The 27,272-nt window shown below is 53.5% G+C and overlaps 1 protein-coding gene across 4 annotated transcripts in view; it reads right to left on the reverse strand.

Annotated features, from left to right (window-relative positions):
- Positions 1 to 27,272, reverse strand: part of PIK3C2B (phosphatidylinositol-4-phosphate 3-kinase catalytic subunit type 2 beta) — a 62,356-nt gene that overhangs the window by 26,149 nt on the left and 8,935 nt on the right. Inside the window, exons 2-13 of one of the 4 annotated variants that reach the window (XM_087436943.1) lie at positions 15,425 to 16,446; positions 13,475 to 13,714; positions 11,874 to 11,974; positions 11,115 to 11,269; positions 10,667 to 10,787; positions 7,383 to 7,494; positions 7,153 to 7,232; positions 6,709 to 6,772; positions 5,105 to 5,251; positions 4,418 to 4,451; positions 3,296 to 3,491; positions 2,097 to 2,219 (exon numbers count right to left, since the gene is read on the reverse strand). In XM_087436943.1, coding sequence (XP_087293069.1) covers positions 2,097 to 2,219; positions 3,296 to 3,491; positions 4,418 to 4,451; positions 5,105 to 5,251; positions 6,709 to 6,772; positions 7,153 to 7,232; positions 7,383 to 7,494; positions 10,667 to 10,787; positions 11,115 to 11,269; positions 11,874 to 11,974; positions 13,475 to 13,714; positions 15,425 to 16,357 — 2,306 coding nt within the window. In that variant the 5' untranslated portion in view covers positions 16,358 to 16,446. Of the gene's footprint in view, positions 1 to 2,096; positions 2,220 to 3,295; positions 3,492 to 4,417; positions 4,452 to 5,104; positions 5,252 to 6,708; positions 6,773 to 7,152; positions 7,233 to 7,382; positions 7,495 to 10,666; positions 10,788 to 11,114; positions 11,307 to 11,873; positions 11,975 to 13,474; positions 13,715 to 15,424; positions 16,447 to 26,927; positions 27,043 to 27,272 lie in introns of those variants that run through there. The other 3 variants (XM_087436933.1, XM_004425134.3, XM_087436938.1) reach the window with 3 other exon arrangements.

Below are 27,272 nucleotides of genomic sequence, written 5' to 3' on the forward strand. Positions count from 1 at the left end.
CTGAGAACTTGACCTCCCCCTCAGGATATCAGACGTGCTCCCTGTGGAAGCCTTCCTGCAGAACCAAGACAGGTCCCAAACTGTAGGCAAACTCCACTGGGTGCTCCCAGAAGCACAGGATGGTGTTTTTGCAGCCTCTCAGTCGAGTGAGGCAAACACTCCGATTCTGAGGCTACCCGTGGTGACCTGGCAGAACTCGCTGCCAGAGCCGTCCTGGCGTTTGGGTGACTACGTGCCCCATACTGTAAGCCATGTGCCTTCCCTTGTTTTAGGATTTCTGCAGAAGGTTACCAAGAAGCTGCTCTTTTTTTTTTTTTTTTTTTTAAGATTTTATTTATTTATTTTTCCCCCCCAAAGCCCCAGTAGATAGTTGTGTGTCATAGCTGCACATCCTTCTAGTTGCTGTATGTGGGACGCGGCCTCAGCATGGCCGGAGAAGCAGCGCGTCGGTGCGAGCCCGGGATCCGAACCCGGGTCGCCAGCAGTGGAGCGCGCTCACTTAACCACCAAGCCACGGGGCCGGCCCTGAAGCTGCTCTTTTTGACAATCCTTTTCCATGGAACAATCCCCACCCCTCCCCAACTTCCTGCCGCTGAAAGCAACCAGGAAGCAGCAGTGGCACGTTCTCTGCCAGGAACCCCCGGCATGGTCGGTGGACACCGCCCCACGGTCCTCCCACCTGTCTGTCCTCTCCCGGCCCCTTGTCCTAACCCCTGGGGCACAAGATGGTTGGTTCTCACCCTGAAATATTCTCAAAGCCAAAGGGATAAAAAGAAGGGGCTTTCTAAAGTCCCCAGGGGAGGGGGGAGAGAAAGCAGACCAGCAGGGCCAAAAGCACTGAGACCCGTAAGTCTTGCCGCTACCCAAGCCCAGATGTTCTCTCCTCTGTGTGAACCACACCAAGCCACTCCCTCCAAGTTCAGGATAAGGAGCTGGGGTGCGGTGAGGTAGAGAGGGGAGGGGAGCTGTGGAAAGAGAGGGAGGACCCACATTACCTTTCAGGGAAGCTGTCCCTGGGCCAAAGTCCACACTGTCACACCCTCCTGCCCAGCCCAGGGCCAGCAGCTTCTATGCCAGAGGGCACAGAGGGAGGGCGGCCACCCCCAAGGTTAGCAGTTTCATGATAAAGCAGCTGCCCCTCACTCCTCCAGGGAAATCGCCACCTAAGTGAGGCACTTCCTCCCTCCTGCCACAGACTGGCAGAGCCTGCCTCTATCCCAGCTGCCGCTACCCTGGGGGGCCTGCAGCTATAATTAGGGCCCCGCCAGCAGCCAGCAGACATGCCGGCTGGCCGAGGCTTGGCTAGAGGTGGCAGAGTGCGGCTGCTGGGCCTATTTTGAGAGTTAGCTGATCCCTGCACTGCTGCAGTGAGCGAGAATCAGCTGACCCTGGAGCAGACAGGAGATGGAGCTGGTCCTGACCTCTTTCTTTTCACCCAAGAAGGGGCTTCTAGCTTCACATCTGGAGGAAAAGGCGAGTACTTTCTAACTGCAACCATAACCCTTAGAACCAGCCAAGGCCCGCTTCTCCCCAGTCCTCGAGTATATCTGGCATTCCAAAACCTCCCCCATGGACCTTCAGCCAGGGTCTGTCAGGATAACCAGAACATTGGCTGCAGCCCTGAACCTCCTCCCTGCCTGAGAAACCCCTCTCCTGTGGCTCCAAGCCCATTGCCTTTCCTCTGGACACCCTTCCCTCCTCCATCTGCACAGAAGAAAACACAGCCCTCTCTCCCTATTCTATAGAAACTCTGGTAAGAAGGGAGAGGATGAGAATCCCTCACACTAGTTAAACCTTTTAAGGGAGACAAGATCAAAACAACGAATTATTATTAAAACTAACAACTAACATTTATGTGGCCCTTACGGTTTACAATGAGCCTTTACGAATACATCTCATTGGAGCCTCAGAACAACTTGAGAGGTAGAAATCATACTTGTCCCCATTTACGAGTTAGGGAAGTGGAGACTGGAGAGGCTGAATGACTTATCTGGTTAGGGTTAGTGAGGGAGGCTGGTTTAAGCCCGGCTGTGCCCCTAGTCGGAGTGTGGGGGGATCTGCAGCGGCCAGGCACTGGAGCCTGGGGGAGGGCTTACTGCTGGTCCCAGATGATGAGGTGGAAGAGGTACTTGGAGAAGTGAGCCCTTCCGGTCTGCTGCGGGCTGCAGAGCTCCTTGCCGCCATGGCTGAGGGAGCAGGAGAGGTAGAAATCTTCATAGCTACAAGAGAAAGGGGGCAGGTCAGGACACTCAGCTCCCAAACCTCATCCCAGTCACCCAACCTATGCCAAACTCCATTTCCCCTGGAAAAACTCCTCTGGTCTCCGGGCACCGTAATATGGGGTCACCGGACAGGACAGCCAAATTGGATTTGCATAAGTGTGCTCCGGGGGAAGCAATTCAATCTGGATCCCTCTGCCCAGTTTCAGGCTCCATGCTGGGCCCACAGCTCTTCCTCCTTCCTTATCGGAAACCAGCCACGCAGCCGCCTCCTCGCAGTCAGCTCCAGCCCATCGGGCGCCGGACGCGCAAGCGCATGCGCAGGTGAGACGGGTGGGGGAGGAAAACGACATATGCCGACACGAATGCCAACACATTGGGGTCCCTGTGGCTCGTGACAGGTGCCTGACAGAGAGGTCAGAGAAGGCCCTGGTTTCCCAGGCTGCCTCCTTTGTTCTCTGCCAATTGCCCAGAGGAATACATTAAGTGAGGAACAAAGAGGGAGAGGAAGGGAGGGGGAGGGGGTCCGGAAGGCGAGGGGGTGGAGCCGCATGCCTGCTCCCGCAGGCCTTAGATGCCGCATGCCGGGACCCTGCAGAACCCTGCAGAGGAGCCGGGGATTACCAAATGAACGTCCCCCTCCGCCCACCCCTGCATGCTTCAGGACTCCAGACAAAGGGTCATCTCCCACCTCCCCGCCCCCTCCTGTTGTGCGTCTGCAGGGGAGTGCAGTCACTGGCCGTGGGGCAGGCACTCGATCTGGGAAGCCACCATCTGTCGCCATGTCTCCATCAGCTGGCCTTGGATGGGAGGGGGCAGGGATGCCGATGGAGCCAGCACTGAGAGGGAAGGCAGGACTGACCGCTGCTGCCTCTTCTCACCTCCTAGAGGACCCTCTCTCTCTGGGATGTCTCAGCCCACGTTCCCCTCAAGCACTTGGCTCACCCCCTCAGCCTCTGTGCACCACAATGCCACAGATCCTAAACTTAGGACAGTGAGGTCACATGCGCACAGGCAAAGCCATCTGGAAGTCAAACGCAGCTCACTCCCTAGAGGCCATTCAGCCCTGGGCTCACCTGGTAGCCCAGGTGATGGGGATGCGGTGGGCGGCACAGACAGTGAAGGCCAGGGGCCTGGAGAAATGGCAGGCCTCCTGGATGAGATCATGCTTGCGGCTCCCATGCACCGCTGTCTGGAAGTCTGCGTTGAACGTGTTGCAGTACAGCTCCACCAAGTCCAAGATGGCAGCCGTCAGGGCTTCCACGACCTTCTCTGTGAAAGGAAGTGGTCAGGAGGAAAAGTTGTGAGGCCTCAACAAGCGCCGTCTTGTTGCCATGGCACTGACCAGGATGGGACACCTAGGACAGCAGTCCCCAAATGCCAGTCGGTTTCTCATAGCTGGAGCAGAGTTCACCATTAAATGTAAATGTAAAGTGGTAAAATGAGAAAAAAGCAGGAGCGTGTCATGAGCTTCTCATAAAATGGTAGATTGTCAATTTTAAACGTTGTCCTTATTTTTATGTATTGCTTCTTATTTAGTGTTAACACTAAATAAAGACATTTAAATGTCTTTTCTTTTTGGAAATAGTGGGAATAATAATTGTCACTTTAAAAAAATCATTGCTTGGCAAAATAAAAGCTGACAATTTCTATGTTGGTCCCCAAAATAATACTTTTGGGGACATTTTCTTGGTCCATGAAATCCAAAAGACTGGGACTCAATGACCAAGAATCCCAGAAATATGGGCTTTGTAGGGCCAAGTTCTGCTTGAAAGCCTCAAGGGGGAATCCTAGTGAAAAATTCTTTATCAGCTTCTCCCCAGACCCATCCTAAATTGGAAACACAGGGGTTATGAGCCATCTGGAGAATAATCATAGCCTCCCCAAGTGAGAGTTTTCCCATCTGGAACCCAGGGCTCACTTTGCCTCACTACCCACGCCCCCGCCCCCTTCTACCACCACATCACCATCTCCCAGGGGCACCACAGGAATAACCAGTAAAAATAACGAGAAAACATTTTGTGGAAAGAAATGTGCTCTCCAGCTGTGTCCACGCCTCCTATAGGAAAACACACACACACACACACAGGCAGACATGCACCCATAAATCAAGGAGGCCAGGGAGAAAAAGGAATGGGGGCAGAGCCCACAGTCCTCAGCTGCCCCTACTAGATAAAGATGGAGAGCAGTTCCCTTACCTCGGTTTTCCCTCACAGCCAAGACAGTGGGATCCTGTGGGGAAAAAGGAGAGGGAGGGGAGCATCAGGGCCACGGCCTTTTCTGTCAGAGCTGGAAGAAGGGCTTTTCACAGCTGTGCTCATCTGGTCCAGAAAGGGCTGAAATTTGAGGAGCAGAGATCCCCCAGGGAGGATAGAGGAATGGTTTTTACCAGATCCGTGTGGCGGACAGAGTGAGGCAGACCGAGGATAAAATCATCGTGTCCACCCAAATGAGACACGCCAAGCCTCAGGCCTCTCCACTACAGACCACAGCGCCCATCGTGCTGGCCCTGTCTGCACAGCACACAGCCCCCACTGTGGAGTCCCGGAGCCCCTGGCTCGGGGGAGATTTTGGTTTTGCCCTCTGCTGGACATGCAAACTGCCAGGCATTGCCTCAGCGACTGTCAATAAAGCCTTGCTGGCCTGAGCTCCCAGCAATTAGTCCCAAGGGGCAGACCCCAGCCCATCCTCATTCTCAGGAAGAGGGGCCACACTTGGCACCCATTTCCCAAGAACTCTTGTGGTTAAACTCTTCACACATAAAAGATGGAGGCCGAGAGAAGAGCCTTTTAGTGAGTGGACATCTAGTCAGAGGTAACTCATTCGGTCACCTGTGAATATTCGTCTCCTCCTTCCCCAGGCTAGTCCTCGGCCCTGCCCGTTACCTTCTGAATCTTAGGCTGCATGCGGGAAGGGCAGGGGGGCAGCTGGTTGAGAGCACTGGTGATCTCGGGAGTTTCCACGGCGGCTAGGGCGTTGCAGATGGCCTTGACAGACTGGACCACCCTGTCAGCCTTCAGCGGGAAGTCCCCCTGCGGGAGGCAGCACAGTGAGGCCGGCAGGCTAGCGCTCTCGGCTCCCAGTGCCCACAGTGTTGAAAGAACTGGTTGGGAGGAGTAGGGGCTCGTGACCCTCAGGAGTAACTAGTGGAATCCATGCTTGATTTTCAACATCCAGCCCCAGCAAACAATCGCTCCTATTGAATTAAGCGGGCCCTGCCCACATTCCCCAATTCTTCCAGCTCCAGCCATCCTCCCTGACCTGCCCCTTATCCTCAGCCTCCCTTCCCAGCCAGTCTGCTCCTACTACACAGACACAGGTCTCCCTAGAGACAGGCGGTGTTAGGAAAATCAATCCACAGGGAACAACAAGGAGGCCAGAGACCACCCTGGGACTCCACTTGCCCTCGCAGGCTTACTTCTCCTGCTTCCACCCAGTTTCCAGACGAAGCTTATCTCAGTTCCAGGCACGGCCGCACCATCCGCTCTCCTCCGCACACTGGTCCCTGGAGTCTTCCCATTTGGAATTCCCTCACCTGCCCTGCCCTGATTACCTCTATAAATTCAAATCATGGACCAGCTAAAATCCAACATCCTTCCCACAGCCTTCCCGGCCATCTGTCCCTCTCCCTCTCCCAGAGCGCTCGATTAACTCATTACCACCCTGTTCTGCCTACTAATAGCTTTATGAAGCCATTTTTCTAGCAGGAACACAAGCTCCCTGAGGCTAAGACAATCCTCATGCCGCTCTACCCACAGCAGCCACTGACATAGGGCCAGACTAGTGCAGAAGAGGTGTTCAGAAGTGCCCCTTGTCACTGTAAATGTTTGAGCGGAGGCCACTCGAGGGGATTCTGGCAGTGGTAGAGGGTTGAACTTGAAATTTAATGCAGAACTCCCCAAAGGGAAGAGTCCATGACCACTATGAACTGGATCAATGAGACAGGGATTCCTCCTAAAGATCACTGTCTGATTTTCCTTAGCTTGATGACATTTGGGGCAAATGTTTATTCTCATGATTTTAAGCCTTTAAAGTCCACATGAATCCTGGCCCCTTTCCACATTCGAGACTCGCCACTTTCTGACGGTTTTCCACCTGTGACCCGAGCACATCAGAACCTCTCAAACCAGCAGTTCCTGGGCATCTCTCACAGGGTGCACACCCCAATGCACTCTCAAGTACAGCAGCTGGGGCGACAACGCTACATCCCCTAGCTTTGGAGACACTCTACTCCAGAGACAAAGATCAGGGCACAGTTCCTACCCTACTTCTACAGAGGAGCAGAACCCCTCTCTACACACTTGCCAGCTGCCCAACAGTCAGCAGTCTTGGTTCACCCATGAGCTAGGGGAATGAAAATAAGTGCTCTGCTGATAGATTTTCAGTGTCTTTACTCCAATCCCTTTAGGGCTGGCTGATCCCAGGAGGACTGGGGGAGAGGGCGGGCAGAGCTCAGGGCAGCTGGGCCAGCCCAGGGATTTGTACTCACATCTGCCAGCAGGAAGGCATCCACCTCATTGTGGTAAGTGTCGAACAGGAGACTTAGGGCCTGCCTGGGGAGGTGGGGACAGGGAAAAGTCATAGGAGAAGTCAGGACAGACCCAGTGTACTGGGAGACCCATTCTCTCACTCCCTCTCCACAGCTCAGGAATCAGGCTCTGGTTTAAAGGGGGTCCCACTCTTTCCATATGTCCCATGAAGGGGGTGAGTCCTTTCTACTTCACCACCTCTCACTTGGAGAAGGATGGCAAAGTACTAGAGGGAAGAGAGAGAACATGCCCGGGAGTGGGGATCTTCCCCGTAAGACTCGTGGACCCCCACCCCCAACACCTGTAAGACTCCTGGGGCCCTGGCACAAAGGCCAGCCAGGGTATCTGTGGGGTCTGCATACAGTTCCTGCTTGGCCTATATCCAAGATGGCACCCACTCTCACCTGCTGATGGTCTGTTTGACTGGCCTCTCTTGCAGATGGATGAGGTAGTTCAAGGTAGAGGGGCTCTGGTCATCATTCACCTGTGTAAGAAGTACCCTATTTAGAGAGAGGTGTGCCTTTGTCTCAGCCCAGCACTCCTACCCTATCCCATTGAATAAGTATTCTACATCACCCTCTGCCCACTCCACACTCCCATCCCCGTGCAGCCATTAACCTCCCCCGACACGAACCGTCCGGGCCAGGTCACTGCGGACAGCTTTCTGCTCCATCAGCTGTAGCCGAATGTCGATGTCAAACTTGCGGCAGTACTGAATGTACTCATGGCTGCCGAGGGCATGCTTGCTGGTGGGGTGGAAGGACAACAGCATTAGCATCCTTGGGACTAATGTGGGAAGGGGCTGCATACCTGAGCTTGGGCGGAGAGAGACAGGAGGACGGGGCGAGGGGGTGACACAGGGTACCTGCACTGAGCTCCCCCACCTTGGCTTCTGGAAAATGTCATGGTAGAGCATAAGGGAAGAACAGAGATCTGTCTAAAGAAAAGCCACCTAGGGGCCGGCCCCGTGGCGTAGCAGTTAAGTGTGCCCGCTCCACTGCTGGCGGCCCAGGTTCGGATCCCGGGCGCGCACCGATGCACCGCTTGTCAGGCCATGCTGTGGCGGTGTCCCACATAAAGTAGAGGAAGATAGGCACAGATGTTAGCCCAGGGCCATTCTTCCTCAGCAAAAAGAGGAGAATTGGCATGGATGTTAGCTCAGGGCTTATCTTCCTCACAAAAAAAAAACAAAAGCCACCTAGTACATTTCACTGTTGGTCTGTCCAAACATCGACTTTCCTAGGTATCTATTACCTGTGTCATTATCACTGGTTCACCCCAGGGGAGGGAATTTCTGGAGGGTGTGGGGAACAGAGGGACTTCTCCGGGGCAGTGTTTAAAGTCCATTCTTGGCTGTGGTGTATGGGACACGTTGGAAGTCAGCCTTCACTCAAGCTCGGGCGTGGGGCTCAGGAGTGACACTCTCCCACTGGGGTCCTACGTCTTCCACCTTCACCGTTACCAACTGGGTGCTGAGGTCAAGCAAAGCGTCAAAGCCCTAAACCCACAAGATTCCAGCTCTGTTATCCCCAAGCCCATCCCAGTTCTCTTCTCCTCTCCCTGACTGTGGATGACCATATAAACCCTCCACAGACTCCTGACAACACCCACCTGCATGCTATTCCCGCTGTTCAGCGCCAACACATGAGGTCCCCCCACCCCAGTTTTGGAGAAGGAGACCTAGGGAGTCCCTCTGTGATCCAGCCTCTTCCTCCCTCCCAAATAGCACCTTAGTCAGAGAGGAAACACAGGAGAAGGGCAGAGTGAGCCCCTCCTCCAGGCCAGCCTTGCAGGCCTGGGCTGGGTCCCAGCAGCTGGGTAACAGAAGCCGGAAAGGGACTTCCTTCCTCAGCAGAGCTGGGAATCTAGGCTAGAAATGGAGGGGAGAGGAGAGGAGTGAAGGGAAGGGAAGGGGTATGTGCAGAAGCCAACAGAGGTACCCAGGTCCCAGGCCAGTCCAGGTCCCGGTAGGCTTTAAGGGGGTTCTCCACATCCTGAGATGCCAAGCCTCTGATCTAGGCCCCCATCTGCTAAGACTGAGCTGCAGCCAAAACCTGGGGGGTGGAGAGGCTAGAATATGGGGTGGGCCTGGTGGGAGTGCCTGGGAGGAAGGAAGAGTGTGGAGGGTTGGGGGAGGTGGCAGGAAACCCAGCCCTCCCCTGGGACTGTCTCAAGGTCCTTATCGAGAGCAGCCTGCATCCTGGACCCACCACGCCCCCTCAGCATCGGCCCCTCCTGCTGGGCTAGGGGAGGAAACCACAGGGCTTCCTTGGGAGCGAGCAGCTTTCTGGAACCCCCAGAGGGTCCTTTCCACCCTCACTCCAAGGCAGCAGCCTTGTGCTCAGGGATCTAGGCTTTTCTGTTGGGTGGGTGGGAAGAGAAGAGCCTCAGGGGGGGCACGAGATGGGGGCTCCTAGACTGAGTCAGGGACACAGCTCCTTGGGGACTTGCCTGACCTCCTCTGTGGAAGGCCTGCCTATGTGTGTGCAAGGAAGAGTGGGAGAGGCATGCCCCAGGACCATTGATCCTGTCCCCTGCACCCTGAACACTCCACCTGGTCTGGGCAGGAAGTGGGGACCTGACAGCTTGTCTATCACCTCTGGATTCGGGGCCCAGTGACTTAGGGTAGCTGCGAGGGAAACGGCAGTATCCATCTGAGCTGGATCCCCATGCGTTCCTCTCTTTGGACCGGTCCTACCCTACTAATATGGATTGATTGCTCATTGGGTCATTCTCACATTTAATCCTCACTACATTTTACAGAAGAAACTGAGGGTCAGGGTTTCACAAGTAGTAGGTGGCAAGACACAACCCAAACCAGCCATATTGCTGTGACCCACTATGCCCTTGCTCCCTCACGACAGTGGCAGGCTGCCCAGGGCGCTCTCTGCCGCGAGACCCTGAGTCTAAGACCCCTTCTCATTCCTCCAGGGGAAAGCGAGATGCACGGAACACATCTGAGTAGCGCTCCTAGAGTTGAGGGCACAGAGGCTAGGAAGGGCCCACAATGTCCTGAAGGTTAAAGAAACCAGCCAAGAACTGCTCTAGCCATAGATCAACCGTCCTTGCATCTGGACCTGGATGTAAGAGAAAAAGCACGTGGCTGCACTTGTCAGGCACTCCTACGAACCGAGATGTAGGCCTCGCCGTCCCCTCTTGGCAGCCTGCTTTCTCCAAGTAGCCAGGGTAGTGGGCATAGGCAACAGGAAGCTTGGGGGAAGAAGCAGATCTCTTTATTTCCCTATCTGCTGCCCTCTGGCTGATTCCACAGCCTGCACCCAGCTGTACCACCCGAGGGGTGCGATCCTCCCTCCCCTCAGCACCCCAGAGCCTCAGGGCAGTGGAAGGAGATTGCAGCAGCTGGTCCACATCAGACTTTCTGCTGAGGCTGCGTACTGCAGAGGGCGCTGGATGGAGAGGAAGTTAACCAGCTGCTCATGCCAGCAGGGAAAGGCTTGTTGGCAGGGGAAGGGGGAGGAGAGAGCAACCGTGATTTCTCCCCCAGGTTCACAAGGGCACTTCTGCCCAGTCCTCCTGCCCCTGGCCATAACGATACCACACATAATCTAGCGCAGGAGAAACCACCCCACACAGTCCCCTCACCCCCTTACACACATCTCTCCACATGCAGAAGTCTGCAAGCAGACAGGACCTATTCTTTGCCTAATCCCATCTCCAAGCTCTTTCCACAGCAGGTTTGGCTCAGAAAGCGGGCCAACCCCGCTGGAAGATGGAGCTCCTGGGGAAAGTGCGACGTGGCTGCGAGTGTGCCCAGAAAGCAGGACTGTGGGATTGGGGTGGAACTGCTAGCTTCAGCCTGGGCCGCAGCAGCACCCCTAGGAAGCCCCCTCAAATTCCTACTACCCAGAAGGCAGGTGCTACCTCCTACCCCGCTGTCTCCACCACCGGTTCACTCACTTCTGCAGGAACTCCTCCAGCCCACAGGGCTTTAGCACAAAGTCACCCACGTCCACATCCTTCAGCTCGTCATGGGTGTAGCACAGGGTCTGGTAGATGAGCAAGTCAACAGTGGAGGAACCTGTAAGGGGTGGGCAGGGGAAGCAATGATGGGGGGTGCTGGGGCAGGCGAGGCTCAGCATGCCCACCTTGATCCCCCATTCCCAGCTAAGCATCCTCTAGCCCCATCACCAACCAGATAAAGCAGGCACACACACAGTTGTGGGGTTAGGGAAAGTGACTGTGGACCTAAAAAGCTGGCCCCAGAGCCAGTCCCCCAAAGGGGCTTCACCACTGCTCCTCATCTGGCCCGCGAGGTGGGGTGGGAATCAAGACCAAAAGATCCTACAATCCAAGATACAGCATCCCGGCCCGGACCTCGAGGGATGCTCACCCCCCACTGACTTACAGTTGCAGGTAAAAGTGAGTGGCTCCCGCAGGCTGTCACACAACACGGTCACCTTCAGGTTGACCTCATCCCCAAGATGCTCTGGGCTTGGAGTGACAGCACTCCAGACATATCCAGTGAGGGAGTAGTCTCGGACGTCAGAGCCAGATCGGAGGCTGTGCAGGAAGAGAGGGAGAAGGGCCCTCGCTGTGCCTTCAGAAGAGAGCAGTGAGAAGAGGCCTGCTAGGACCCTCCCCCGCCCTGAAGCCCCAGGGCCCCTCTGTCCCCACTCAGCCCAGCCCTCCAAGTCTGCAGGCCAGGATGGGGCATGGGGAAGCAGCTTGGGAAAACCGTGTCTTGACACACTTGCTACAGCTGCAAAATGTTTCCCAGTTGAGCTGGACAGCAGAGATCGTTCTAAAAGGATGAAGCTTTTCAGGCTAAGTTCAACAGGAAATGTTTCTGAATCCATTTCCTTTCTCTTTTAGCTCCAGATAACACTCTTATCTCCATCTAGGGTGCATTTGTTCCTGAGGGCAACTGAGCCTGAAGTGATTGGGATAATTTGTTAGATGGAGGTTTCATAAATTTTGTCAAAAATGTGAAACTTCTAAGATTTCAAAAAGCCAGCAAACACCTGTTGTAGGAAGCATCCCATAGCTATGAATTCAGATTTATTAAATATGGCTCTTCTTCCTTTCCAGAGAAAGTTCTGGAAGGGGTGACCCTCCTCCCCAGCCCCCACAATGCTCCCACCCCCTATCATTCTTTAACTCTTACATATCCAGCATGTGGCAAAATGCAGCAACTTCCTCATCTCTCTCCTCTGAGACCTCAAACAACTCATGGCCATTGGCGACGGCGTGGGGCCGGGAGCCCACCTTTAAGAGAAGAGCAGCTGACTCAGTGCCTCTTCTCTCGTGGCATCCCCTTCCCACAGGCTGCTCCCAGACCTAAACTCTCAAGTTCTGCGAGGAAAGACTTTCTAGGCATTCAACATTCAGTGAAAGGGCCATAAGAAACTATGGAAAATACAGGAATATATTTATCTGCTGTCCTAGGAGACGGAGACCCAAGTGGAAAAGGAGGGCTTGGAGCCTTGGCTGAGCCTGGAAGCCCGGGTGGGACGGACAGGAGTGTGGCCACATCTCCCTCCGAGGGGGAGTGTCACCTAACAAGCTAGTGCGGCAGGCTGGGCAGTGCACAGCGGTGCTGGGCCGCCGGGCCGGCTTTCTGGTGGGTGCTCCCAGAGGCCTGGCATGGAGCTGGGCAGGCAGCTCTTCCTCACCCCCATCCCACCCCGCACTGAGGCCAGGGCAAGTGGGCTGCCCAAACAGTCCCCAGGGAAGCTGGGCCCTGAGCAAATGCTTTAACACCCACAGCAAGCCCCAGGGACCCAAAGCAGAGAGCCTGAGGGCCCTTAGATGGAGGCAATGGCTCAGACACGCGTGCCTCCTCAGTCAAAGCTAGATGAGGAAGAAAGTGTCGAAGTAGCTTTCTGGCAGGAGAGAACCTGGTGGAAGGCTTAGCTCCTCCCGGATCACGAGTCTTCTGGTTTTGAACAGCTGGAACACCAGGGAGCCTGCCTGGGCCCCACCTCCTATCTGGGAACATGTGTGTGGTGGTGGGCATTCTCTCAGACAAGACCTCAAACCGTCTCCCATCACAGAGCTGCTTTCCGTCACCCATGAGGAGTTCTAAAGAAGCCCTCACACAAGGCCTGCAGCCCAACCTAGGAAGGAGGAAGTAGCGGGGAGCTAGTGCATGACAGGTTTCTGCCTGACAGGCCTGCCCAGAGCCACAGGGAGGCCACCCCAAGGGAATGAAGCTGCAGCTCGACTGGAGCACTGGCCTGCATCCGGTAAAAACAGCCTGTACCAGCAGCTGCTTCCGGGGAGCCAAGCTCGGGTCTGTGCACACAACAACACCTCATCTCTCATCCTCCCACTGGCTGTTCTCACGTCCTCCCGGTCTCTCAGGGCGGACGGCAGCAACTGAGCTCCTCGTTGAAATATCCAGATTGTTTTCTCTGAGTGATCCTCCCTCGTGAGCCTTGCTCCCCTGGGTGAGCATGGATGAGGTGCAGAGAGGGGAGGGCCGCAGTGGGGGCAGCTGGCATGTGAGGCCCTAGCTCTGCCAAGCTCGTGCTTGTGTCTCAGTCAAAACAATAGTACCACTGTCAGCAATTAACCCACAAAAGTGAGGGTGAGAGCATGATGGGGGGGGAGGGAGGGGGGGAAGGGAGGGGGAGAGACAGAGAGAGAGAGAGAGAGAGAGAGGAGGGAAGGCAAGGGGGGCAGAGAACAGGGTGGCTACTGAGGCCATTTTCGTGCCCTTTCAGTACCACTCACTGGCTCCGAAAGAAAACAAAAGCCACTTACGTGTGACCTGCTGGCAGGCCCTGGTGGCATCACCCGATGCTGGCTGGGGGAGTCTGCTGGGCAGAGGCTGGCAGCGGGGGTACCAGGCTGACACTTGGAGCCAACCATTTCCAGAGCTGGCTCCACAGGCCTAGGATAAGGAGGGTCCCTCCGGCTGGAAGCCCGGCGAAGCCGGGGCGGCGGTATAGGCCGCGGGCCTGAGGGGTCCCCCCTCCCGGGGGGATGAGTCCCTGCACCGAGCTGAGGTGGAGAAGACCAAGGCCTCATTTCCCCGCTAAGAACTGGCAACAGCTTTCTGCTTCGCCCCAGCTTCTTCAAGCAGACTCTAGAGCGAGCTCCCTCTCAGAACTCTGATGACACACAGGGGATGGGGGAAGGGTGAGGGAGTAGGGGGAAGCAGGAGAGAGAGGGAGCCACAGAGGTGACCACCTACCACGGTGGCCTGACTCGGCGTGAGCAGGCCCAGCTCTCTGCAGGGAACTCGGGGCTGGGAACAGGAATCTCCCTGTCCCTATAAATAGCGGGAGCAGCCCCACCTCTCAGAGCAGGGCCTTTAAAAAGCCCTGAGCTCTAGTGTTGTAACTTATCCCAGGAGCTGATTCTGCTCTGGGGGACTCTCTTAGCAGAAGCACAGGAAGGAAGGACCACGTGGCTTTTCCAGAGTTGTGAAGGATCCCAATCGCTGGGACATAAGGTGGGAAAGCCCCAGTGTCCCTTCGACAATGAGTAAGAAGGAAGCAGGAATGGACGGAGGTGGAACGCTGTGACTACAGCAGTCATCAGCCATGGGGGTGCCTCTTGACTCCTTCTGGGGCCCAGGTTCCCAGGGCCCAAGGGTAACACAAAGTGGCCTTCAGGTCCCACCCATGGAGGTGCTGCTGATGCTTTTTTAAACCAGAAAAAAGATCAAAGCTGCCCTGGAACACACCCTGTGCTTCTGTGTAGATACTTTGCTATTTTATACTATGAACTGATAAAAGAAAAATTATTATCATCATACTGCATACATTTTCTAAATATTTTCACTGTGAAAAGAGATGGCTGGTGGTGATGGTTGCACAAGAATGTGAATGTACTGAATGCCACTGAACTGTACACTTAAAATTGGTTAAGATGGTAAATTTTATGTTATATATATTTTACCACAACAAAAGAGAGAGAGACAGAGAGGGAGACAGGGAGAGAGAGAGAGACAGAAAGAGAGAGAGTAAGAGAGACAGAGGGGGAGAGAAAGAGACAGGCAGAGAGAGACAGTGAGAGAGAGCGAAACAGAGAGAAAGACACACACACACAAGGGGGGAGAGAGAGAGACAGAGGGGGAGAAAGACAGAGACAGGGGGAAAGAGATAGAGAAAGAGAGACAGAGGGAGAGAGACAGAAAGAGAGAAGGAGACAGTGAGAGAGAAACACAGAGGGAGAGACAGAGAGAGAACAAGCAAGCTTCAGGATAAGAGACACAGAGTGGTATGCCTTAGACCATTGCGCAGGGTTGTTGAGGGGTCTGGACCAAGGTCTGGTATTCAGCGGCGACTAAACAAAGGCTAATATTATGACTGAGCCTCATCACCACGCAGCATTTTGGGCAGAGCAGAGTGTCAGAAAGCAGAAGCCACTTGCTCCAGCCCACAAGGCCGTGTGGCCACAGAGTCAACAACAAGCCCCCAACCCCAGTTCAGTCCTTACATCACGAAGTAGGCATACACTAGCAACTGGGGTTCCAAACACTGCCCCCAGAAGGGCTGTAGTGGCCAAGATACACAAAACCCAGCCCTGAAAAGAAGCCCCGACTCCACTGCTACCCTTCTTCCTCTCCCTGACCAGGGCCCGGGGGCCTGATGACAGAAGCAGAGGGGAGGAGATCTGGGTCTGGAACAGCAAAGAAGAAAGAAGGACTATTCTGTTTCTGAAGGACACAAGGCAAGGGGGACAGGAGAAACACCAGGTCCTCACCGGAGCAGCAGAAATCCGGCGGTTCTTGCCCGGTGTCGCATTTTTTCGGTTGGCGTAGCGAGAGGCATAGGTGCGGGGGGGCACCTGAGGGGGCATGGTCTTGCTCCGGGCCACGGGTTTTCCAGGAGTGTCCTTGCCAAAGTCCAGGGGCCCCCGGCCCTCCTTCCAGCCCCTGCTGGTGTCCCGCAACATCTCTGCATCATAGGTTGACTTCAAGTTAAGCCGTGTAATCGCATCGTTGATACCATCATAGTCCACACACCCGAGAAGGTGCCCCGGACTCCCACCCCTCTGCTCTTCTTCCTCTTCTAGGATCCGATGCCCTAGCAACTTGCCTGGAGGTTGTTCAACCAAAGAAAAAGTGTTAATGTCATTGGGCTGGGAGATCTTGGAGGATGAGGGGGACCCCTTTCTGGGAGGCAGAGGAGGGGTGTCCCGGATAGAGACTCGGGGAGGCAGAGGAGGTGGGGACAGTTTCTTGGAAGAGCCCTCTATGTCTCCGGGTCCTGAGGACAAAGAGAGCTCCCCATTCGAACCATCAAAAATGTAGAGATAGTCTCCAGCCAGGGAGCCTTTAGGCCAGGGATCTGGGCCAGGCTGGGAACCCTGGGAGGTAGAGTGGTTGGGCGGGCCTTCTTGTGGGGAGATCGAGTTGTAGTTGAGGGTAGGATCGGAGCCAGAAAGACCACGTAAGAGCTTGAGGTCCTTCCGCCTTCCTGCCGGTTTCCTGTAGAAGTCTAGGACAGGCTCATCCCAGCTGATGAGAGAGGGGTCTGTGTGCTGCTTGGCTCTGCTTTCCTCCTTGTCTTGCCGGAGCCGGGACAGAGCATCATACTCCATCTGCAGGGCTTCGGCCATCGCCAGCTCTTTGCGGCTGATGCCCACCGACTCCAGGGACTTCCAGTGTTCTCCATTGCCCTGAGTCGAAGACATGGTGAGGATGGGGGATGGAGGAGATGAGGAAGTCTTTTACTTCCTGCCAATGTCAGGTCTGCAGGGTTTGGGGCATGGTGGCTGGGCACCTGCAGGTAAGGGGTAAAAATATCAATCAGTCACAAAAAGAGACGTATTAATAATCTGACTTAGGCGACATAATCTGGGCCACTGCCTGTTTCTTCAGTGCCTAAAACAGATGGCAAAAAACAGAAAAGTGGAGGAAAAAAGAGATACCAAGACAACTTTATCTATCTATCTATTACATCCATCAACCCATCCATTCATCTATACATGTCTCTGGTCCCTAATTCCCATCATCACCTCTCCCACACACACCCCGAGGACAGAAGGAGGCACCTTGCACCAGCCAAGAGAAAAAGACAGAAACAAGGGCTCCTCAGCCAGTTTAAAGAGGACAGCTCTCATACACTGCTGGTGGGGAGGGTAAAACGGTACAGCTGCTTTGGAAAACAGTTAGGCAGCTTATTGTAAAGGTAAACATCCACCTACCATGTGACTCAACTATCTCACTCCTGGTTACTCACCTAAGAAAAATGAAAGATATGTCCACACAAAGACTTGTACAGGAATATTCATAGCAGCCTTATTTGTAATACCCCAAAACTGGAAAGAACCCTAATGTCCATCAACAGGTGAATAGATTTAAAAAATGTGTTATGTTCACACAATTGAACACTACTCAGCAACAAAAATGAATGAATTACTGACACATGCAATAACATGGATGAATCTCAAAATACCTATGCTGACTAAAAGAAGCCAGACAAAAGAGTATGAGTATGTAGGACTCCATTTACATAAAATTCTGGAAAATGAAAACTAATCTAGAGTGACAGAAAGCAGATCAGTGGTTATCTGGGAAGGAGTGGAAAGAGGGATGGATCACAAAGGAGCATAAGGGAACTTTTGGGGATGATGCATATGTTCATTATCCTGATTCTGGTAATGGTTTCAAGGGTACATATGTCAAAACTTATCAAACTGTACACTTTAAATATGTACAGTTTATTGTATGTCAATTATAGCTCAATAAAGCTATAAATGAAAACTACAACAGAGCCTTATGAAACAGATCTTATAATTACTCAGATTGCACTAAGATCCTCCCAAAAGACAGCAATATGAGCAATAAAACAAAGCCTGTCACCAGGTGAGACCTGGGTGCCTGACGGATGACAGGTGTGCCAAAATACTGAATTTTTTTTCCCCTTGGCCCTCAGGAAGCCAGGCAGGCAAGGAGGACCCCCAGGCCAGCTGCCTGTGGCTGCAGGCAGCCCCCTTCATTCATGCCAGCGTCGGTGTCCTTTTCTTTAGAAGCCATGACATGAAAAAGCCACTGAACAAACGGCTGTGATGACAAGGTTAGCCTGGCCCAGCGGTTCTCACCCTGGCTGACATCAGAAACACCGGGGTGGGCTGGCCCCATGGCTTAGCAGTTAAGTGCGCATGCTCCGCTGCTGGTGGCCCGGGGTTCGGATCCTGGGCGCGCACCAACACACTGCTTCTCCGGCCATGCTGAGGCTGCGTCCCACATACAGCAACTAGAAGGATGTGCAGCTATGACATACATCCAGTAGATGTATGTCTACTGGGGCTTTGGGGGGAAAATAAATAAATAAATAAAATCTTTCAAAAAAAAAAAGAAACACCGGGGAACTTTTTAAAAGGACTGACGCCGAAGTACTCTCAAGAGATTCTGATTTAATTGGTCTGCGGTAGGGTAGTGGTATTTTTAAAACTCCCCAGGAGATTCTAGTGTGTAGCCAAAGCTGAGAACCATGACGTGTGTGTGTCTGCGTCTGTGTCTGTGTGTGTGTTTCAGGTTAGGATGGAGGAGGTGAGTGTGAAATAGTCTGACCCTTAGCACCAGCAGCTGAGAATGTCACAATTTCATAAAATTATCAAAAATTGTTCATTCACAGGGCCAGCCTGGTGGTGTAGTGGTTAAGTTCATGCACTCTGCTTCGGCAGCTTGGTGTTCATGGGTTTGGATCCCAGGCGCCAACGTACACACCGCTCATCAAGCCATGCTGAGGCGGCATCCCATACACAAAATAGAGGAAGATTGGCACAGATGTTAGCCCAGAGCCAATCTTCCTCAGCAAAAAGAGGAGGATTGGCAACGGATGTTAGCTCAGGGCTAATCTCCTCACCAAAAAAAAAAAAAAAATTGTTCATTCACTTGTACTGCTCTACTCAACAAACATATGAAGCATCTAAATCCTCCTGATTAGAAGGATGAAAACATCAATAAGAAAAAGGTTCAGATAGATTCTTGGGTGGCAAATTTGATCATATCCAAAAGGAGTTAAGACAAGGGTATCCCTTAACCTGACATGCCCTCCCAGGAACCTGGGGCATCTCTCAGACACAGGTGCAGAACCCTGGCCTGAAGGCTAAGTGAATCTTAGGAAGTACTTCCCAAAGATGGAATAGCCCAAGCCCAGCCTCAGGGCATACGAAGCTGCTGTCTGCTGATTTCTCTGCCGGTTGAGTTTCCCCACCCTTCAACAGCTTCTTATAGATTAGTTTTTATCACAGACGGTAACAGAGAGTCTTGCTATTTGAAATTCAAAGGAATTGGGTGAGCAGATGGAGATACTCAGAATTTAGATGCCTGGAGCTGAGAAATTGGTCCTAGGAAAAGGAGGTCCTTTAGATAGAAGACACTAGACAGATGCTCAAAGTTGGACTGAGCTTGAGCCTTTTAATACAGAGAATGACTGTGTATTTCCAGCCCTGAGCGGCGATAAGCAGAGCAGTAAGATTTACCTTAGCCAGGCACCATTGTGAAGAGGAAACTGAGGCCATTGGAAATAATCTGTCTCAACTTCCTGCCTCTCTTCCCCACTGCCTTATCCACACTTGTATGCAGCCTCCTTTCCTGTTGTGGTCTCAAGGGAAGGCTGAGGCACACGCCTCTGTGCTCTGGCCCCTTCCACTGGATCTCCTCCACGACAATGCTCCACAAATTTCCCCTCCCCTGCCTGTATCTCCACCTCTTCTCCTTAACTGAGTCTCTCTCTTCAGCACATACCCATGTTCAAGCTTCTTCCAGCCTTCAAAAGAAAGACCTACGCCCTAAGCACCTCTCCCTGACTTTTGTCCTCCAGGTAACACCCCTCTGTTCTTCCTCTCTTCCCAGCCGAACTTCACAAGAGTAGTGGACATGCTTCCCAATTCCCTTCCATTTACTCTTCAACTCACTGTAATGTGGCTTCTGGCCCCTACATCCCCCTCAAACTGCCCCAGTACAAGGCCACCTAATTCCAGGCGTTTCTACCTGCCTGGACATTGCTGCTGCATTGGGCTCTACAGACCATTCCCTCCTTCCATAAAACTCTCTACCCCCTGGCTTCCGTGACACTATTTTTTCTTGTTCTCTACCTCCTCTGTCCTCCTCTTCCTTTGTCCACCCCTGAAACGTTGGGGTTGACTCAGGATCCCACTCTCAGCCCACTGTGAACACGACACCCTCTGTTGGGCAATCTCATCTGTTCCTGTTTCCTTTCCATAACACTCATGTGTTGATGAGGTCAAATGTGTCTCTCTCCTCTCAAGTTTCTAGGCCCACCCATACGTCAAACCCCAAACGTCCAAAACTGAACTATCACCTTCTTTCCTTCCCACAACCTTCTCCTCGCACTGCCCCCACAGCTCCCCACTGCAGTGAATGACACCACCCAGTCCCCCAAGCTAGAAACCCTACAGTCATCCTGGATTCCTCCTTCCATTCACCCCTATAGCCAACCACCAAGGCCTGACAACTTTTCCTCTTTAATGCTCCTCAAATCTAGTCCTTCCTTCTATCCTAACTGCTGCTGCCCTAATTAAACCCTTATCTTTGCTCACTTGGGTGATTACAATAGCCTTCTGACAGGTCCTCCTCCTACAAACCTCTCCCTCTTTAAGGCTTTCTCCACAGAGCAGCTAGAGGGCTCTTGCTGAAGTGTAAATCTGATCTTCTCACTTGCTGCTTAAACCCCTTCAAAGTCTCCCTATTTGATTCCTTTACAAGGCCTTCTTTATCAAGGCTCATCTCCAACCATTAATTACCATGTATTTGATACCTCTGTGACTTCGTTCAACGGCTTCCTTCTGCTGGGCATGCCCTTCCCAACGCTCTTGCCTGTGTGACTCCAACTTACCCTTCTCAGACTTTGCTCAGACTCTGTGTTCTTCAGGAAGCCTCTCTGAACCCCCAGATTGAACTAAGGGCCCCTTCCTTATGCTCCCAATAGCAACCTGTACATATCTCAAACATAGTCTCAGGGGCCAGCCCGCTGATGTAGTGGTTAAGTTCACATGCTCTGCTTCAGTGGCCTTGGGTACACAGGTTTGGATCCCGGGTGCAGACCTACGCAGCGCTTATCAAGCTATGCTGTGGCACCGTCCCATATACAAAATAGAGGAAGATGGGCACAGATGTTAGCTCAGGGACAACCTTCCTCAGCAAAAGGAGGAAGACTGGCAACAGATGTTAGCTCAGGACGGATCTTCCTCACCAAAAAACAAAACATAGTCTCAGAATATTTTATTCAAAATTAAATGTGTATGGATCAGTCACCCCTACTAAGTTCTTCAAGGTCCAAATTCACCTCATTTCCACTGAGAAAAATGTACTTGAACTGGGACTCAAGGGCAGAGCTTTCCGGTGGTTAGAAGTTTTAGACATGGAGATGGGTGATCAGGATGCAGGTGGTGTCCTTCCTTGGGTTCTTCAAACACAGGACCGGGTTTCAACTAATGGGGCCAGGTTTGGCATCTGTGAGGGAGGGGGCGGATGGACAAGACTACCACACAAAGTGCCTTCGGCTCTCGGATTCTTTGATTCCGACTTATTGATTCCCTTCAGTCAAATTTCTCAGAGGATTCCAAAGTCAAATCCCAGGGCCAAGGCTGCTTCCCAGCTCTGAGAGGAAAGGGAAGACAGGCCCGTGGGTGATCCAGCAGGCCTGGCTCCTCAGGCTCTTCCCAGACTGGAACTCAGACTAGCAAAATCGAGCTACCCTTCTCTAACCACCATCCCCAGGGCTCCTGGCCAGGAGGCCACCAGACTGTCTGTCAGCCAAGCAAGGAAGGAGGCCCAGCCTGCTGACAGATCTTGTGACAGATCTCGCGCCTGGGGCCACATCGCAGCTGCTCCTTCCAAAAGACTCAGCACTCACTCATCTTGATGCTGAGGGATCCGTGGTGAGGAGGCAGGACAAGCAACATGCCCCACAGGACCAGGAGAGCCACTTCCTAAGGTGAAGCGAAGGTTCAGAGCAGCAGCCAGGCACAGAGGAAATCCAGAGAGGGAAAGAAGGGTAGGCAGGAGCAACCAGGCTCAATAACCTGCAGCCAGAGCGAGCTGGCTTCCTTCTAAGAACTCAAGCCCCATATTTCATTTTCTGGGAGCAGTGGGGGGTGGTACACAAAGTATTTCAGGAATCAGAGTCTCATGTTTCCTGCCTCCCCCCTTCCCCAATTCAGTTCCTTTTCTGCCAGCCTCTGCTGGGTTGACAAATTAGAAATTGCTTTATTCCCTGAGTCCTCAAGAGCTACTAGGGATTCTGTAAAAAAGCAAATAGCCATCCAGGTCCCAGGAAAGAGGTGGGGTGGATGAGGGCCTGGGTCTGTGCAGCCCATCCAGGAAGAGATGGCTGAGCCCAGTATCACTGTCTCATACAACTCCAGGGTGCCAGGGAGGACCCACACATTGTTCCCTATGTGAATGACAACCCCTGACCACAACAAAGAAAACCATGTGAATAGTGCCCCCTGGAATAGTGCCCCTCGGTGGCCCTGGCTGTGTTCTCTTCTAGCATCCATCTCTCAGAGAGCAGATGGAAGTCGTCTGAAAGGTCGTTTCAGCCAGTTTCCTTACACCACTTGCATGCACTAAGTGTTAACATTTTCCCACATTTGCACTCTCTCTTTCTCTACTTAACCATCTGAAAGTAAGATACAAACACTTCACCTCTAAATACTTCAGCCTGAATCTCTCAAGAACTAGGACATTCTCCTACATAAACACAATGCCATTAGCACACCCACGAAATTTAATGTTGGGACAATACTATTATCTAATATGTATTATATAGTACATTTGTAGATAATAGTAATTAATATAATATAATAATATTACCTAATACATAATATGTATCAGATGAGTCCACATTCGAATGTTAGCAACTGGCATCTGCGAAGTTTTTCAAGTATACAAATTCCTGGCCCCTCTCCTGGAAGGTCTGATTCAGTAGGGTGAGTCCCTGGACTGTTTCAAAGCCCCTTAGGCAATTCAGATGTGCAGCCAGGTTTGACCCCACAGACTAGGGTTTCAGAAGTCCCAGGAGGACAACAGGGAACTGGGGAAAGGGACCCCAAAAAGCACCAGTCGGTCAGCTGGTGAAGAAAGAGGACACACTTATGGCCAATCAGGTCAGTGCCAGGGTCTAGGCAGCACCAGGCACCAAACTCAGTCCACGCAGATGCCAACAGATGGCTGGAGGCTGGCGGGGGAAGACATGGGTCAGGGCAGAGCCACACAGTGGTTCAGAGTCAAAGGGTGGAGAGAAAGGAGAGGGCACTCCCCCAAGGGAGCTGGAGGTTAGTCCCCGTGCCAGAGAGGGAAGAGCCCCAGGGGCCATCCCTGATACTAGCTGCGGGTGGAGAGGGCTCCCTGCTCTCTTACTGAAGGGCACTGTTTCGGGGCTGCTCTGCTTGGGACAGCCTAATGAGCCTGGGTCATCTTCTCCCCACATTCTGAGCCACAGAATTGGGTCCCAGTGGGCGGTGACTACCAGCTCCGTGCCAGGCGCCACGCTAGACCTAGAAGAATTCAGATGACTGTGGCACAATTCCAGGGAGCAAAGGCGATAGACACACTCATAAATAATTCAATTCCCGCCTTGGGGCACAAAGCAGGGAAGTGCTGCATGTCTTGGCCCATCTTCACTGGGCAGGGAAAATGGAGAGCTATCAAGCAAGGTGGTGAAAAATAGGGAGAGTCTCAAGCCCCCACCCTTGGGCATCCCACCTTCCAGCAGTTTTTTCCAAGGTAAGAAAACTCAGTTCTAGGACTGCTCTAGGAAGGAACCTTTAGCACCTTCCCTCAGGACAGACAGGGTCAAGGGGTTAGAGGCCATAGGGACGACTTAATCCCTTTGGCTTCCAGAGTTTTCTCTTCAGAGACGAGCCCTGCCCTATCCACTCCCAACACCCACAGCCATCCATACCCAAAACCCCACTGGCTTTGCAGTCAGGGACCCATCCCCACACCTCACCTCCACACCTGCTGCCCTGCTCCACTTCCCCCTCCACAGCCCCCGCTCTGACAAGGAAGATCAGCAGGCCCTGTGCCAGAATCCCACTCCTCCAGCAGGAAAGTGCATCAAGAAGGTCAAGCGGGGGGCCGGCCCGGTGGCGCAAGCGGTTAAGTGCGCGCGCTCCGCTGCGGTGGCCTGGGGTTCGCCGGTTTGGATCCCGGGCGCACACCAACACACTGCTTGTCAAGCCATGCTGTGGCAGAGTCCCATATAAATGTAGAGGAAGATGGGCATGGATGGTAGCTCAGGGCCGGTCTTCCTCAGCAAAAAGAGGAGGATTGGCAGATGTTAGCTCAGGGCTGATGTTCCTCACAAAAACAAAAGAAGAAGGTCAAACGGGCCAGCTCCCTGCCTCAAATAGACGTGCACCTGACCCCTGCTTCCTTATTTAAAGCCTACAGGTTCTATACAGATCTACAGGCTTCTTTGATGTCAGGCCCATCACTGAATCACATGCACGTCTTTTCCTTATCTGTCGTACGTTGCCTCTCTCAGGGTGGCTCTCAGTGAGTTCCAAACGTGGGGAGACAGAAATACCTGCTTGTGTCTTCTCCCCACTCACACGGCCACTCTCTAGTGTCCTCTTAGCCAAACCAAAGTGGCCCACGTGCTTCTGTCTCTCCTGCTGGAACTTACCTTCCCTCTCTGTCTTCGCCGGGCCTACCCTGGACTTTCCACTAATGTGAGGCCAAAGTGGTCACACGAGAGTTAGTAGAGGGTTCTCCGGGGCCCAGGAGAGCAGAGGGACAGGTGCTAGGAGGCTGGGTGACACGGTTAGGTTGAGCTGCATTCAGAGCCCTGGAGTCCCTGATCCCACTCAGAAAGCACTTGTGCAGTTGGTTGGTTCTGTTCACACATGCACACACAGCATCCCTGGAGATCAGCTCCTATCACAGCCCCTGCAGATCGGGAATCTGAGTAGGAGGAAAGTCAGGGATGGAAGACAAGACGTGATGCAGCTCGTAGCTCCTCTCAAAACTTTCCTTCCTAGAGCCAGCAAGTTATATGGCAGGACCAGGGACCAGGAGCTGGCAGTCAGCTGAATGGAACCTCTGGCAAAGAAGGAAGATAGGCCTTGGCAGTGTGGGGATCTCTAACCCAGAAACCATCGCAGGAGCCAGAGCAGCCACATCTCCTCTGTCTGGTCCACACTTCCTGCTTCCTCCCCCTCCGCCCTCAGCCACTGCAGCCCCAAGAACCACCCCTTCCAGTCCAGACAAGCCAGTTCTGAGCAGCATGGTGTTAAGAATTACTCTTCCAGCTTCCTCTGGTGGGACAGGAGGGTGGGGGGGAGAGGAGCTCCCGGGAGGGCCTTCCCTCACCAACCTTGGCCTCCAGCCAAGGGGGCTCCGGAAGAAACGTCTCTACACACAACTCTGACACCAGCCTAGAAACATCAGGAGAACAACTCCAACGTTTCCAAACAGCAACCTCTTGGAAACCGAGTCTCTGAAGGTGCCTCAGACCCATGAAGTCTAAAGGAGCCCCTGTGGGAGGAGGCCGTAAGAAAATGGGTGCCGTGGGAGATGAGGACACAGCAGCCCTCTTCAGTCCCTCCTCCCACACCCGCCCGCCCCTCCTCAGCTTAGCTTCACTGCGCCATTTGCTTCCTTCAAACCCAGGGCTCCTGCAAGGCCCAGACTGTCACCTCCAGTCCAGCTTCCCCAGTTCATGCCCTTTGGAATCCAGTTCTCCAGGATTCCTGTGTGGGCTAGGAAAACGCCCTGGAGGAGGCCAGCCCATTAGGCAGAATACAGAAAGGAGTTCACAGCTGTTCCCAGCCAGCCATGGCACCAAAGTGAGGAGAGAACGCACCAGCAAGGCTCTGCTCTGCCTGGAGGACTCGCTGAAGGGAAGAGAAGAGAGGCAGCATCAAGCCACCCCACTGCTCTGATCCTGACTCCCCAAGTCCTCACACGCTGTGGGGGGCTAACCCATCAGAGTCTGCAAGGAGCAAGGAGGAACCCTCAAATTATGGCCCAACTCCATGGCAAGGGGACAGGAATGGATCTCAGGGCAATTGCAGAGGGATCAGACTCTCCAGAGTACACCGAATGATGCCAGTGGGACCATCCTCCAGAAGAAGGACATCTTTGCCGGGGATCAATGCTTTGATGTTTGGGGAGCGTCTCCAGTTCATTCAATTCTAACAATTCTTTGGTTGTTCTCCGATAGCACCTCTTTCAGTCACCTGAAAGGTTCTTTCTCTCTTCTCCACGTCTCTGTCCGTTAGGGATGAGTAGCGTGAGTCCCATTAAGGGTCAGCGACTTTGCCCTGGGTCTCACCCTGGAGCCGTGGCAGAGTTGGGAAGGGTCCACAGACCCAACACAGTGAGGCTGCATTGTGCTGATACGCAGAAGCAGTCTTGGCCCCAGCCCTGTGCTCTCTCCCAACAGGTACACACTCGGCACAGAGATGCCTGAGCCCCTGGAGAAGGACTGGGGAACTGGTCCCCAGAATGATCCTACACACACAGAGTAGAGAAAGTGGGGCCAGCAGCCCCCATGTGGTGGTGCTGTCTGTGGGAAGGGTGGGGCAACTGCCTGTAAGCCTGGGCGTAGGAGCCAGTGGGCGGAGACAGGCTGTGTGGGCAGTGGGCTGCCGGCAGCTGACAGCCACCTGCTTGGCCCAGAGGTGGGCAAAAGGAAGTCAAGCAGAAAAAGGCCGAGCCAGCCATCCATGGGAATGCCGAGGAGCTGAAAACCAGCCCCCACACCATGCCCAGGGCAGGCTCCTTCCCTCCCTCCAGGTAGGGAGGATCTGCACCACTGTCCACCGTCCTGCCCACTGTCCCTCTGCCACCACAGTTCCTAAGCCAGCAAGCCAGACGTGGTCTGGTAATAGAGAATATCTTCAATTAGTGCCAACTCCTCAAATCAAGAAAATCCCTGAGAGACTGTAGTCATTCTCAGGGACTCAAAGCCATGGTAATCACACAAACTACATACACCCCCACACCTTCCCCCAGGCACCCCACACACAGTCCATGTTTACCTCACCCCCCTTACTCCCTTCCTTGTGCACATACCCCCTCACCCGCTAGACCCCTTCACCTTCCCTCTCCCCACACACCCCCACACGTAACCCACATACTCCACGCATACCCCATACCCTCCCCCCATGCACACACCTCCATACCCCACATACGTCCCACAACTCCCACACCCGACACAAGCACCCATATCCTCTTCCCCACACACCTGCACCCCCCACGCACACCCTCCAGCTCACTCACTCCTCATCAGCTCCCTGAGGAGAGGACAGGAGAGGACGCCGGCCTAGATGCCATGAGGTCACGACCTTAGTGTCTCTGGCAAAGAAGTCTGTGAAAAGTAGACAGAAGGTTGACCCTCGAAGAAACAGGAAAATGAGACCTCTCAGCTCCAGGGACCAGCTCTGAGCGTTCCCCAGCAGGCCCTCATTCTGTCTACATTCCAGCATGCTGGGGGCGGGCCAGAGACCCAGGGGGTGAGAATTCAGGGAAGGAGACTCCGGACAGAAGAGCCCATCTGGCAGGCCTCAGGGGCGGCTGGTCATTTCCCAAGTCAGGGCAGAGTGGAGAAGCCCTGGGGTCCCCACA

This window comes from Ceratotherium simum, chromosome 2, assembly GCF_057802395.1.
Source record: "Ceratotherium simum simum isolate JZ-2026a chromosome 2, ASM5780239v1, whole genome shotgun sequence".
Classification (NCBI taxonomy): domain Eukaryota; kingdom Metazoa; phylum Chordata; class Mammalia; order Perissodactyla; family Rhinocerotidae; genus Ceratotherium; species Ceratotherium simum.